At 37.7% G+C, this 15768-nt stretch overlaps 1 protein-coding gene across 1 annotated transcript in view; it reads left to right on the top strand.

Annotated features, from left to right (window-relative positions):
* Positions 1-7043, top strand: part of Xk (X-linked Kx blood group antigen, Kell and VPS13A binding protein) — a 52178-nt gene extending 45135 nt beyond the window's left edge. The window contains exon 3 of the mRNA XM_052742768.1: positions 2420-7043. Within this exon, the coding sequence (XP_052598728.1) occupies positions 2420-3270 (851 nt within the window). The 3' untranslated portion in view covers positions 3271-7043. The remainder of the gene's footprint in view (positions 1-2419) is intronic.
* Positions 7044-15768: the final 8725 nt, after the last annotated feature.

Here is a 15768-nt window from a genome sequence, read left to right as displayed (position 1 = left end):
CTATATGGTACACTTTAAGTATACTAGTTAAAATCCAGAACATTGACAACCCCAAATGCTGGTGGGGATACAGAGAAAGAGATGCATCCTCATTCATTGTTGGTGGAAATGCAAAATGAGATCCCCACCGTGGAAGATCTCATACAAACTCAAAATATTTTTACCATGTGACTCAGCAATCACTACATTTGTATTCCTTCCAAAGGAGTTGAAAAGTTAATGTCCACACAAAAGCCTGCATGTGGGTATTTGTAGCATCAGTATTCATAATTGCAATGACTTAGAAACAACCAAAATATGCTTCAGTTGATAAGTGAATAAACTAGCATGAAATATTATTCTTCACTAAAAATAAGTGAGCTGTCAAGCTCACTTGATATCTATATAGTGTAAAAACATAACTAAAATTTAGTGAAAGAAACTAATCTGAAAGGCTCACATAATATGTGATTCCAATCATATGACTTTCTGGAAAACATGAAAACTATGAAGACAGTAAAAAGATCAGTTCAGAGGATGGAAGGATGGCTGTACAGAGAACTGATGATTTTTAGGGCAGTCTGACACATGTATTATATATTTACCCAAATCTGTAGGATGTACAAGAGTAAAGCCTTATATAAACTACACTTTCAGTGATAGTGATGTGTCTATATGGGTTTATCAATTATGGTGAATACACTACTGTGCTGGATGATAAAGCTAATGATTAAGACTGGGCATGTGTGTGGGTTCTGTTCAATTTTGCTATGAACCTAGAGCTGCTGTAAAATAAATAAAAATACGTTAAGACAGTCTTTTATTTTTTTATTTTTATTTTTTTATTTTTTGGTTTTTCAAGACAGGGTTTTTCTGTGCAGCTTTGCGGCTTTCCTGGAACTCACTCTGTAACCCAGGCTGACCTTGAACTCACAGAGATCCAACTGCCTCTGCCTCCCGAGTGCTGGGATTAAAGGCGTGTGCCACCACCGCCCAGCTTAAGACAGTTTTTTAAAAAGAAGAATCAACATGGAAGTAGGGCTATGAATTAGGAGCCACGAGTCTGGCTCTTGGTTTGACTTTTGCCATATCACTTACACTGGCAAAAGTCAAACCAAGAGCCAGACTCGTGGTTCCTAATTCATAGCCCTTCTTCTATTCCTCTTCATGCTAATGGGTGCAGGTAGTAGCATCCTGTAGTAAGTGATTGTATTTCTGTTTTAACCACACTCTGTACCTATAACTCTAAGTGGTTGTATATTTATTAGATAATAGAACTCAAGGCTCACTGTATACTAATCTGAAACATTATCCGATGCTCCATTGAAATAGGCCACATCCTGTGTCCTCAAACTGCCACTGTTTATAAGTACTGGATCCACCCATTTTCCATAAGCCATTTTGAGAAATAAACACCTAGAATTGAGACATCTCTGAATGTTAAAACTTTTCAGTTCAAGGCAGGTTGACTCTTAGTAAGAAGCAAGATTTGTCCCTTTTTCAGCATTTTAAGAATGAGAACAACCGCACTCCTATAGTCAGCATCTAAAACAGTCTACGGTAGAGCAGGCATCTTGAGTAATTTATTATTGAGTGCCTTCTGTTTGTGTGCCTACTGCTGGAATGTGCTGAGGGACATCAAGAGGATATAGCAGGGGCTGGAGGTAGGGCTCAGCAGTTAAAAACACTTACTGCTCTATTAGAGAACCAGAGTTCAGATCCCATCGCCCTCATCAGGTGGCTTTTGAGTACCTACAAGTCCACCTTCCTAGGATCTGATGCCTCCTTCTGGCCTCTGTTGGAACCACCAAACAGGCATACATACAAATAAAATAAAATAAGTATGTTTAAGATGGGAAGAGGAAATGCTAGACACAGTCTTGACTCTACAGAAGCTGCTAGACCAACTGACAAAACAGAACACATTATGCAAAGGGCTCTTCATATTCTCATTGACCGAGATTGGCATCAGGAATGAGTTGAAGTCTGAGTCGCCTCTGAAGCAAACCCTGAGGCGTTGAGGCATGCATTTGAAGGGAATGTGTAACAAGCATGAGGCTTGGAAGGGGATGAGACAAAAATCACAGTAGGTGACTGCAAGTGAAAGCCTATGGGATAAAGCATAGAACACATTCTTCACACTTATTCTACAGAGAAGGTGAGGAAACTAGCTCTTACTGGGGCTAGACCTGAGTTATTGAGGGGTTCACCCGTGGATCTTAATTCCCTTGTGCTTCAGCCTAACAGGAATGTATGTACAGCAGCCTTCTGTAATTCTGGAAAAAAGTCCTCAGGCAGTCTCCGATATCAACAGGTGGAAGGTAGCCTGCATATGTAATACAGAGGAATTCATTCCTGTGCATGGGAGATGGCAGAACATTGGCCATAGGATTCCTGGTGGAGGTGAGATTTGACAGTGCTCTTTCTCTTCTCTCTTCAGGCGTCATCATGACCTTGTCCCTGTTGTCCATTGTGTATGGAGCCTTACGTTGCAACATCTTAGCCATCAAAATCAAGTATGATGAGTATGAGGTCAAAGTCAAACCCCTGGCCTATATCTGTATCTTCCTATGGAGAAGCTTTGAGATTGCCACTCGGGTCATCGTCCTGGTCCTCTTTACCTCTGTCCTGAAGATCTGGGTGGTGGCAGTCATACTTGTCAACTTCTTCAGCTTCTTCTTATACCCTTGGATCCTTTTCTGGTACAGTGGTTCCCCATTCCCCGAGAACATTGAGAAGGCCCTGAGCAGGGTGGGTACCACCATCGTACTATGCTTCTTCACGTTACTCTACGCTGGTATCAACATGTTCTGCTGGTCAGCTGTACAGCTCAAAATCGACAGTCCTGACCTCATCAGTAAATCTCAGAATTGGTACAGGCTGCTGATTTACTACATGATGAGATTCATCGAGAACTCTGTCCTCCTGCTCCTGTGGTATTTTTTCAAAACTGACATATACATGTATGTGTGTGCGCCTCTGTTGATTCTGCAGCTGCTGATTGCGTACTGCACGGGCATTCTTTTCATGCTTGTGTTCTATCAGTTTTTCCACCCTTGCAAAAAGCTCTTCTCTTCCAGTGTTTCTGAGAGCTTTAGGTCATGTCTCAGGTGTGTCTGCTGGTCCCGGGTGAGAAGAAAATCCACTGAGATAGTAGTAAAGGCAGACACGGACTTAAAGTCACACACGGATCAAGACCAAGAACATAATCAAGATGTAACACCTTCTACCAGTATGTTAAGTCCTGAGCCCACTGAGACGTGGAGTGCTGTTGATCTGTGCTCTGCTTAATGGAACCTGGGGCTTCTTACGAGAAAGGGATATTGTGTTCTGGGTTAATAACTATTCTTCATACAAGTAATGAGCCCTGCACAGGGAATAAGGCAGGAAATGAGCTGTCAACGCCTTGTGAGCTGCTGCCTTTTCTCGAGCTCTTTGCTTTGAGCCAGCTGTGGAGAGCACTAGGGAAGCAAGCCTACGACCCCACAGTTTGTTTCACAGTTGACTGTGTTAGGTTCTTGCAGAGGCCTTACTGGCCATTTCATTGACACAGTACTCCTGAAGTTTCAGTTGAGCTGGTCATATTCATCGGATATAATGAAGAGAAATGCTTGTTTTCTACACTGTTGTCCCCGTAGCCTGATGCTTTACTACTACTGAATATAGCTTTTTTTATTTATTTATTTTTTTTTTTTTGGTTTTTCGAGACAGGGTTTCTCTGTGTAGCTTTGCGCCTTTTCCTGGAACTCACTTGGTAGCCCAGGCTGGCCTCGAATTCACAGAGATCCGCCTGGCTCTGCCTCCCGAGTGCTGGGATTAAAGGCGTGCGCCACCACCGCCCGGCGAATATAGCTTTTATACAAAGGTCACCGTGATAGTTGGAATAGGTTGCTAGGGATTTTACAACCTCATTCTTATCATAGCGTACAGGGAGAGCTGTTTGAGTTTGTTTTATCAGTGTGTTTCATTTTCACCTCATTAAGACTTTTTGTGCATAACCAGCTGTAGCCACTCTGGCATGCAATCTTCATCGGTTTCAAGGGCCTAGGTGTGGGGACTTTATTCCCGAGGAGCTGTTGGCACAGTTATTTAGGAAAGCTGAGTTTCATTCCATATGTTGACGAAATTAGGGATCAGGATGGACTGGAACAGTTGTTAGACCATCAAAATGACGGGAGTGTATACAGATAAAACTGTTAACTTCTCCAAATGTCTGAAGATATGAATTGGTTAGAAGGTAGGCTCAATTCTCCTTATAACTCAGTCCTGTCCTATAATTCTGGGAAATTTCTAGAAGAGTTTGCTAAAATTAATATTTTAAGGAAGAAGAAAATAAAACTAATAGTTTTCATTCCTATCACCTTCTTCCTCATCTGCCAGGAAGTTTTGTTTTGTTTTGTTTTGTTTTTTTAACAAAATTGAGCTTAGTTTGTTTGCTGTTGTTTCTAGAAAACCCTATAGAAATCTTTTCCCCAATTCAAGCATATAGGACATCTTAGTTTTCATGATTTGAAGAAAGAAGTGTTTCCCCTCGTTACCACCCCTATTAGAAACGTTTTAAGTTAGAGAAAGTAGTGAGATGAACGGATGTTCTTCATGAAATGCATTTTGACTTGATGTAATTATGAGTTCATTTTAATAAGATCTTCATTTTTATCTGCTGTGAAATTTCTCTTTAATCTGCAACTATTTATTTTTATTTTCCTTTAAAAGGGTCGGGTAGAATATTATCACTAGTCTGATGAAAATACCTGTAACCAGTACTATTATTTCTAGCACTAAAATTTGGATAATGAAATGTCTAGAAACAGATGACCATAACGTTTACACCAATTTAAAATGAGAGTTGTAGCAAAATTGAAGAAATTTGCAAAGGTACCTCTGTTTATGGCTTCTATGAGATAGAGCAGGCATTTACTTTTCTGGCCACATAAATTAGTAAAACTCATTTATCTGGCTATTATACTAGTAATAATTTGCTTTTTAACTCTTTGGTATCAAATTGATGAGTAATTTCATAAACATGAGAATTAATTTGGTAAATAAATTTCACTATACTAGAGGCTTCGTAAAACAGTAAATATTCTTTGACATGTCATTCACACTGTTAATATTTATACCATTTTATTATGCATATGCAGTAAGGTCCTAAACTGTGGGATGGCCATTTTACTTTCAGGAGGTATTTTTCCTCATTTGTAATACACCTGGTTTGTCAGTATTTATACTTTAATTTTATGAGAATCCACAGGCAGTACATCCATTTTGACTACTTTTAACATATAAAAATGAAACTTAAGGTTGTCTGTTCTCTGTTGACCCACATACCACTTTTCCTATTTTTAATAGGACTAGATAAAGTTAGCATACATCATCAAAATGATACTTTATACAATAGATATTTCTCTGTACTTTGTATATTAACATATTAAGAGCTACAAAACTGTAATACAGGGGGAAATGTCTTTGAAAATATATAACAACTACAGGTAAACCAAAGCTAAGATGTTAAGGCACTCTTGTTTTGGTTATTTCATAATTTAAAGTGTTCAGAATGAATAATAGAGTAGGCAATCTGTTCCTACGTCATTCCAAAATTTCCTTCATTCTGTTTACAGACACCACATGTTTTCACTCTTTCAAGTGAAAGACCATCTTTCCTTGAAGATTCGCAGTGACTGGGGGTAGAGGTGGTGATACTGTTTTCCAATTTCAGGTTCTGCCTTGGGACTGAGACTAGAGTCAACTACCAGCTTGTCACTTACTAGGCAGATTCAGAATTAGACAAGGGTAAGAACACTTGTATTTTCCCAGCCTGCTTTGGAAACATGACCCAAAATATTTTTAAACTCTTAATTTTCAAATATATTGTAAGCCCCTTTACTTTAGACAGTTGGTAAACATCTTGAATGACCTCAAACAAAACTAACAGTGATAAACTGTCAGGCATGGAAGGCCCAATTCAAACTTTATAAAGACTGATTTTTCTTTTTTAGCAAATTAGATATTATTTCAGTCTCTTGGCATATAGGCATTTTCCCAGGAGCTTACTTAATTACTCTATGTCTCAGCTTCCTCACTCACCAAATTAAGATGATACACTTGACCAACTTACCTCACAAACCTGTTGGAAAGATTTCATTAAGTAATAGATACAAAAATATTTTTAAAATATTTTCAAAATACCTTTTAAAGAGTTGTTATAGTATTCAAGACCATAAACAGGTTATTGTTTGTGTTTTGTTTTGTTATTTACTGTCTGAAACGAAATAAGTAGTTTCATCCACATCAGTGTCTTGAGTGAACATATAGTTCTTTGGTCTTCTCTGCAATTACCCTCTCTTACCATCAGTTGATTACAAAATTTAGTGCTCAGGGCATGTGAGATGGCTCAGCAGGGAAAGTTGCCTTCTGCCAAACGCAACACCCTGAGTTCCATCCTTGGGATCTACACGGTGGAAGGAGAGAAACAGTTTCTACAAGTTGTTGTCGGATTTCCACAAGCACACCCTGTTGTACACACAGAGAATCTCTCTCTCTCTCTCTTACACACACACACACACACACACACACACACACACACACACACACACACACACAATAAATAAATAAATAAATAAATAAATAAATAAATAAATAAATAAATAAATAAATGCAATAAATATTTTAAAAATAGCCCCAAGCCCTTAGTACTTGGCAGAAAAAAAGAAGACCCAGTGGATCTGAGAAAGTGCTTCTGATGGGAAAGAAGTTTATTGTCTTGATATATTTCATAAAGAATCTTTTGATGATTGTACAGTACAACTTGAATGGCTTGTTCAAAGCATTAATTAAATGTGAATGTAATCTGTTCATTGTAGTAAATGGGAAAATAAGCATTAGCATTAATTGTCTTGACAACGCAGCATTTCCTTGGGATCTCTCTTACCACATTTAGTATGGTTGTATGTGCCAGTACATCTCAGCTAATGAATTGTGGATATGAACTTTTGTGGACTGCTTCTCTGAGTCACTGGCTCAAATATTGTTTATGTTTCTTCATATAATAAATTAATTTTTTTCAATTTTTCTTGCATTTTATTTCTTCTATAGTCCTTAAATGACTTCTTTTAAAATTTAAGGCCCATTTGAAAGACAAATTTGAAAATGATTTGTTGTGATTATATATTTTTAATGTAAGATTGAAATTCCTGCCATAGCATGAAAAATTTAAGAATGCTAAGATTGAGCCTTACAATACAACAGCTGTCCATGAAAACACTGATTTTGTGCAAGAATTTGCTCAGTTTATTGAAGCCATGCTGCTGGGTACTGCTACTAAGATTCTGCTGAATTGTCTCAGTTGTTGTATATGACACAAAGACAAATGTGATATATATATGATAAATATATGACATTTATGTATCATATATATACGTAAATTCTAGATAAACATGAGTATTATGGTGATCCATAAATATAAAATATGAAGATGACTTTAGCTTTTTGTGAACATTATCTAAACATTATATGTTTATATAATCAAAATGAATTGCTTCTGTGATTGGAAAAAAAAACACACGTTGATAGGGGTCTTTGGAGAACATGAGCTAGATATGGGTTGTTTTTAAATAATTCCTTTGCTTCTGAAGGTGTCTTTTCAGTTTGCAAAGATCTAGCTATAGGATGTCTTTTAAAAATAGCTTTATTAAAGTATAATTGCTGCACAAAACACACATATTAAATGTGGACAGTTTAATGAGTTTAGACATTTGCAAACACTCATGATATTATCACCACAAGCAAGATGCCACACCTCAAAAAGCTTCATTGTGTTTCATTTTTATGACTTATTTTTCTTTTTTGGAAGAACACAACATGAAAACTACACTCTTAAAGTTCATAATACCCTTTTAGCAAATTTATGCACTATGTTGTGTAGCAGATCTCTAGAATTTCCACAGTACAAAGTTGAACTTTCATACCCATCTAGCGACAATGGTTTGCCCCCTAGCCATTGACGACACTGTCTGTGTCTGTGAGTTTATTTTAGATACCTCATGTAAGTACAGATACTAAGTATTTGTTCTTCTGTGTCTGTCTTATTTTCATTAATATAATGTCCTCCAGATTTATTTGTGTTGATAGAAATAGCAGTTTCCTTCTTTGGAAGTTGTTTAATATTCCATTGCATGTATATACTATGTTTTCTTTATTCATTTGGATTCTTTCCCTATTGTGGCTGTTGGGAATGCTATTGTAAGGAACATGGAAGCGCAGTTGTCTTTTGAACATCTTGATTTTATTTATTTTGGCTACATTCTCAGAAGGATCATATGGTATTTTTTTTTTTAATTTTGGGGCCTAGGGCAACTGACTCCTCTATGCCAAGAAGCTACCATCTCGGCACAGTCAGCTGTGCCCCTTGGAAAAACAAGCTGGGCTTGTTGACAGTTTGCACCCCCGCCTCCAGCAGCAACTGAGTATGCAACTGCTCCCTAGAAACTGGCAACTTCGCTTGTGGCCTGGGGGAGGGACTAGAGTATGGGTGTATATATCTATACTCACACCTTGTGTATGTGTTTGGGAGAAGACTAAAGCAGGGCTCCATATATGCAGTTAAGGGGAAGCCCTCATCCGTTCTGGGTAAGGCCTTCCAGGTGCAGCAGGGTGAGGGAGGAGCGGCCACACCCTCTCACTAACCCCCACCTCTGCTCTGTACATGACCAATGCAAAACAAGCTCAGTGGTATTTTGGGAGATATTTTTGTCTTATATTGCTTTGTTTGGGTATTTTGTTTTCGTCTTACTGTTTTTGCTTGTATATTATGGCTTCCAATTTTGTGTTTTTATAGGTTCTGGTTGTGTGTGTGTGTGTGTTTGTGTGTGTGTTTCTTGTGTTCTTTTTTAATTCTGTTTTTGTTTGTTGGCCTGTTTTTTTCTAAAGAGAAAGAAAGAAAGGGAATGGAGTTGGAAGGTTGGGGAGATGGGGAGGATCTGGGAGGTAGTTGTGGAAAAGAATCTGTGATCAGAATATATTGTATGAAAACAGATTTATTTTCAATAAAAATATGATTTTTATAAAAAGACTAGGAATGAGGTGATGGGAGTAGATATTCCTCTGTGACCATATTTCTCTGTCTCCCTCTTACAGAAGATGAGTTTTTTCTAAGTAACAAAAGTTATACAGACCACCGAATGTGTTGGGACACGTCTTTAATCTCAGCACTCAAGGTGATGGCAAGCTCTGGTCTACATAGCTAGTCCCAGAGTAGCCAGGGATGCATAGTGAGACAAAATCTTATAGATACTTATGGGGAGGTGTGTGGCATTTTAATGTATGTATCCCTTGTGTAATGTTCATCTTAGAATAAGCAGGTCTGTCTCCTCAAACAGTTGTCATTTCCCTATGTCACCATCTGTAGTCATCCGTGCAATAGAGTACCAGGACTTCTCATATCTAACTATAAACTAAGGGGATATATATTGTGTGAATGTCTTTGCAACTGAAAAAGCACTCAGACATGCCAATTATACATTTTAATTAAGTGAATAACGTTCTCAGCAGTTCTCTTTTTCAGGAAAAGATCCTTCATAGCAGCAAAACTTGGTATATAAGTGCACATCCAGAGACTTTTAACCCCTTCTGTCCTGGTATACAACAAACCCTGGCAGATGAGGTCCCTGTTGTGCTAAGATGGTGAGGTTTTTGCAGAGCCACGCTCTAGACCACAGGTGTGTCCAATCACATACAGCAAAGATACCCATGCAGGAGGCCCAACACAAAATCATCAACTTCCTTAAAGCATTATGAGGTGAGGTTTTTTTTTTTTTTTTCCAATCTTTTAAAATCAATTGCATGGCTCTCAAGCATGAACTTTGTAGATGACAGTGTTCTTTTACGTCAAGCGTTTGGGCACACCTGCTGGGAAATGCCTTTACTTATTACCTCATTGTGTTTTCGATTCGAATTGTTAGGTTCCAAGCAGTGTTGGTTTGAGCAGCATTTGGAACATCTTTGAGGCATGTACAACAGCAGCATCTCGGCAGCAGACGATGAGAAAACTTTCAGCAGTGACTATAGCATGGCAACACTTTGTGCAGGGGAGGAATTTCAGGATTTGCTGCTGCCCTCCAAAGAAAAGATTTGTGGAGACAGATTTGAAAATTCTGGGTGTGCTTTTCCTCCCTCCCTCCCTCCCATTCTGAATTAATTTTCTCTCCCAGTGATGAGTTTCTGATTGAAACTTGATTAGCCTGCTTCCTAGAATTCTGGTAATACCATCCTCTTTATATATCTGCATTATGCATACTGGTTTAATTTCTTATCAGTTTGCTTCTGATCTTAATTACCTCAAGTCTACAGTTAATGAGTCAGTTTTAGGAGTGATAGCACTCAAGAAACAAAACAGGAAGTAAGATTTCTATTTTAGAGCAATGTTTCAAGACCATCCCCCACTACCACCACCATAGCACTGAGAAGGACACTCTGTTGTTACTTTCTCCTACCAAGAGGACTTTCTTAAATGGAGTGGCAAAATTGCCATCCTCTCTAGTAACTAGAAGTATCTAGCACACACTTGTACAATTATTTTCAAACCTATGGGGATGCTGTTGTAACAGCAGTCACTGTAGTCAGATTAACCATCATAGTCCTCCCAGCCTACACCACAAACAAGAATTAAATGTTGAAAATGGAACCACTATCATGTCAGGTAAGAGATGGCACAGTGGTTGGGAGCAGTGATTGCTCTTCCAGAGGACCCGGGTTCAATGCCAATACCCATATGGCAGCTCACAATTGTCTGTAACTTCAGTTCCAGGGAATCTGACACCTTTACAGATGTACGTGCAGGAAAAACACATTTAAAAATGCACATGAAATAAAAATATTATTTAAAAAAGACACTCACTGTGATTGAAACTACAGGACTACTATTTTACGAGGCAGTTTCTCTGTTGGTCTAGTTTTTTCTGTCTACTAGAGCTCCCATTGTGGAAACACAGTTTGGTTAAGGGGCTGTATAGCCATATTTTAGTATCAGCTCACAGGCCCCCAGATAATTCACTACCCACCTAGACCACCAGTCTCTTCCTTCAGTGTTCCTAAGAACAAAAATCTATTGCAAGAGAGAGGCAAAATGTTTGTTTCCTCTAAACTCCATGTGGACCTCTAATTAGATGCTTTGACACCTTGGGAAGGTTCTTCCCCAAACTGTACAAAGATTCAAGAAGTTTCAGTGTTTAAAAGGATATATGACCTGTACTTATATTTCTTAAAAGTATTTCATGTATGTATTTCTTCTGTCATAAGTCCAAATATTAAGATAGTGGGGAAAGGGTTCAGCCACTTCTACCGGAGGACAAATCTTTTGGAGTTCTAATGTAGCCTAATCCTGGACTTCAAATCTGATCGTGACTCTGAACTTCTCTTGATTAAAGTATGGATACGGTCCAGGAATGGCAGGAGTGATACCATGATTATAAGATGGTATCCCCAGGGTGCTGTGGTTATGGCTCTGTATAAATAAAATGCTGATTGGCCAGTAGCCAGACAGGAACTATAGATGGGACAAGCAGAGAAGAGAATTCTGGAAACAGGAAGGCTGAGTCAAGAGACACTGCCAGCCACCGCCATGAGTATCAACATGTAAGATACTGGTAAGCCACGAGCCATGTGGCAAGGTATAGATTTATAGAAATGGGTTAATTTAAGATGTAAGAACTAGATAGCTAGAAGCCTTAGCCATTAGGCCAAACAGTTTAAATAATATAAGAGTCTGTGTGTTTATTTTATAAGTGGGCTGCAGGACTGCCAGGACTTGGTGGGAGCTGGAGAGAAACTCTCCAGCTACACCAGAGTGAGGTTTATTCATTGCATTCCAGTTGTGCTGAACCCTGTGATGTCCCCAAATGTGGGAAAGTCAACTGTGTAATTTATTTATAATATAATATATATGTATGTATTTATTAAAAAAGAAAGGGCCCAGGAAGTGTATCAAGGCAGAGTAGTCTTCACCCACCAGGGTCATACTTTTCATCCAGTACTATGGGTTACATTGAAAACAAATTCCTATTTCTCTTCCTGAATGTTGACCTCATTTCCTAGGTTTTAGAACTCCTTGGAATTTCTTTATATCCCATTTTCCACCTTTCACACTGAATTTACTTTCTCCTTTCTCTGGAGAACTGATTCTGAAGGAAAAAGATAAGCAAGGTTTCTATTAAACCCCAAAGAACTATTCAGGTATGGTAAACTGTTTGTACCCTAACAGAGCCACCTGGAATTACAGGATAAAATAAATATTACTAAGGCCCTGATATTTACACATTTCCAAAGGGAAATACATTCTATGCTAGAATGTAATGTGTGGCTGGAGCTATCTCCAGTTCCGCCCGGGCCAGCAGCCACTCAGACTCAAATAAACGCACAGACGCTTATATTATTTATAAATTTTATGGCCGTGGCAGGCTGCTTGCTATCGGTTCTTATATGTTAAATTAACCCATTTCTATAAGTCTATATCTTGCCACGTGGCTCGTGGCTTACCAGTATCTTACATCATGCTTCTCCTCGTGGTGACTGGTAGCGTCTCTCTGCCTCAGCCTTCCACCTCCCAGAATTCTCCTCTCTCCTGTCCTGCCTACAATGGTCCTGGCTACTGGCCAATCAGTGTTTTATGTATCAATCAATCATAACAACATAAAATCACAGCATACAGGACATCCCACAACAGTAATGTCCTTAGATAACACTCATATTTAGCATCTAATATTAATGAATGCTATTATGTCTATACCAGTCTATCATGTTTGGGAGCCACTAACTACATGTGACAACTAAGCATATGAAATGTGTCTACTTCAAATTGAAGTGTGTAGATATAAAACATGAATATACTGAAATCTTAGTACCAAAAAATGTAATGGAAATATTAACAATGATTACCTTTACATTGGATGACATGATGAAGTCAAATATTTGGAGTTTATTCCAAATAAGAGGGATTAATAAAATTAATTTTACTTCATTTAATAAAATTAATTTTACCTCTTCCAAATTGCTGTTTATTGTGACTACTAAGGCATTTAGAATTGCCCACTTGGCTCCCTTCTGTGGTCTCTGTTAGAGTGGACAGAGCTGCTTCAAACATATTGCCTGGTGACTGCTCTCCTGAAAACCTGTTTTGATTTATTTGTTTTTCCTTTTTAAAGCTTATTCTTCTCTCATATATTCCATCCTGATGACAGCTCCCCCATCCACTCCTCCCAATCGCCCCCCCTCCACTCTCCCTTAGATCCACTCCTCCTCTGTTTACTTTCAGAAAAGAGGAGGCTTTTTAATTGTTTTTTATTTGGGGGAGGGAATTTAATACACGATTACAAAGTGTTGTGATCAAATCTATCTTCCACTCCCTCCCCTCCAATGCCTCTCATAACTACCACTACTTCTCCCTTATCTTAATGTTGACTGGCTTGATCTTGTACAGGCCTTGTGCATAGAGTCACAGCAACTGTGAGTTCTTATGTGGAGCCCTATCATTTTCAAACAACACTTTTTCAGAACTCCACAACTTCTAGCTCTTACAATCTTTCTGCTACTACTTCTGCAATGATTCCTGAGCCACTGGAGGAATGGATATGACAAGATGTCCCATTTAGAGCTGAGCACTCCACAGTCCCTTATTCTCAACACTGATTGAATGTGAATCTCTGTATTAATTGCCATCTACTACAAACAAAACAAAACAAAAAAACAAAAAAAACCTCTAAAGATGATTGAGAGATGTACTAATCTATGGGTATAAGGATGTGTTTAAAGGGCAGTTTGATATCATTTAGCGAAATAATGGTAGTAGGTTCTCTCCTAGGGTCAATGACCTTCTTCAGCCATAGGCTCTTGACTAGATTTGCAATATAGGGCCTGAGTTCCATCCTGTGGAGTAGGTCTTAAATCTAATAAAAAAGTGGTCTTAGTGACCTCTATAACATTTATGCCACTATTATATTTGTTTTTTTACTGTTTCTTGGATGTTGTAATAGTGCTATAGTGAGCATGAGGATGCAGAGATATCTTTGAAATACTGATTTCAGTTCCTTGGAAATGATAGATAATACAGTAGTTTTATTTTTTTTAATTTGGAAAACTTCTATATTGTTTTCCATAGTGGTTAAGCTAATTTACATTACCAACAATAGTGGTCAAGGGTTACCCTTTCTCCATATCCTAGCCAATGCTGAATATCTTTTTAAAATGCTTTAGTTATTCTTATTGAAGTGAAGTAATAATTCATTGTGGTTTTGATTGCATTTCCTAAATATTAATGATGTTGAGTATTTTCTCATGTACCTGTTATCCATTTGTATGCCTTTTGAGATTTATCTGTTTAGATCTAAGCCCATTTGACATTGGGTTGTCTAACTGCTGTTGAGGTTTTTGGATCGCATATATTTTGGATATCAATGAGTCCAAATGTGGTCTCATTTTGTACGTTGTCTCTGCACTGTGTTGAACATTTCTTTTGTTGTACTAAAGCTTTTACATTTGATGTAATCCCACTTGTATACTTTCGCTTTCATTGTATGTATTCTGAGGGCATCTTGTCCAAAAATATCTTCCCACTTTTAATATTGTGAAGCATTCCCTATGCTTTATTTAGTAGTTTGATAAAGTCATGTCTTATATTAAGGTCCAATAATCATATGCACGTGGATATACAGTTTCTCTAACACCATTTGTTAAAAGGGCTGTTTCTTTTCCACAGTATATTTTTGGCACCTTTGGTCAGAAGTCAATTGGTGAAAGATGAAGGAATTAACTTCAAGACTGTCTGTTTTTTCCCAGTGTGCTGTGTGTCTATGTTTATTTCAATCCAATACTGATTTGACTACTACGGTGTTATAATATCTTTTAAAGTCAGGTAGCATAATATCTCCTGCTTTATTCTTGTTTCTCAGAATGCCTTTGGCTATTGGGAGTTATTATGGTTTCATATAAATTTTAGAAGATTTTTTACTATTACTTTTGTGAAGAAAGCCACTGTAAATTTTGAGAGAAATTGTGTTCAATCTGTAATTGTTTTTGGAAGGGACTTTTAAACAATATTGATTCTTCTAATTCATAAATAAGCTTTCTGATCCTTTGACATTCTCAATTGCTTCTTGAATAAACCCTAGTATCACACATATTTGCTTCTTTAATATTGTCCCCCAAAGTGCCAGTAAGCATTATTTATTCCTCTTTTTTCTTCTCAAACTGTATTTTCAAATGCTTTATATTCTAGAATACTTACTTTTTTGTCTATTATGTTTAGAACTTATATCACATTTTAAATGTTCATAAATGCATTTTTCATCTCAATACCTTCTATTCGACTTTTAAATTGTTCCTCTATTTTTGAAGTTTCTTTTTTACAATATTGACACAGTTCTCTGTTTTCTTCAAGCTTATTGAGTTAGTTTCCTTAAAACAACTGTTTTAAGTTTCCTGAGATTATGCTTATACTCATTACTGCCTGATCAGTGTCTGACATCTTATTTGAATACTAGATGAGGTCATGGTTTTCTGAAAGCTGATGATACTTGTTGGTGTATGACATCATCTGGCTCTGAAGAATCTGGTGCTGGGTATGCTTCTCTTTCAAGAAATTACAAGGAGTCTTCGTCATTTGCTTTATCCTAGCACTGTATAGTGCCAAGGTACAGACCTGTCAGAGGTCTGCTAATGGTGTGTGTTGTCATTGTTTCAGTACTGTAGGCAAATTTGAGCTTCTCCCAAACTGTCCATTAAAAACAAGCAGTAGAGCACCTA

The sequence above is a fragment of the Peromyscus californicus genome, unplaced genomic scaffold (assembly GCF_007827085.1).
Source record: "Peromyscus californicus insignis strain IS unplaced genomic scaffold, ASM782708v3 Scaffold_10__1_contigs__length_136768540, whole genome shotgun sequence".
In the NCBI taxonomy this organism is placed as follows: Eukaryota; Metazoa; Chordata; class Mammalia; order Rodentia; family Cricetidae; genus Peromyscus; species Peromyscus californicus.
Note: the sequence above shows the minus strand (reverse complement) of the source record. Positions and strands in the feature narration are given on the sequence as shown.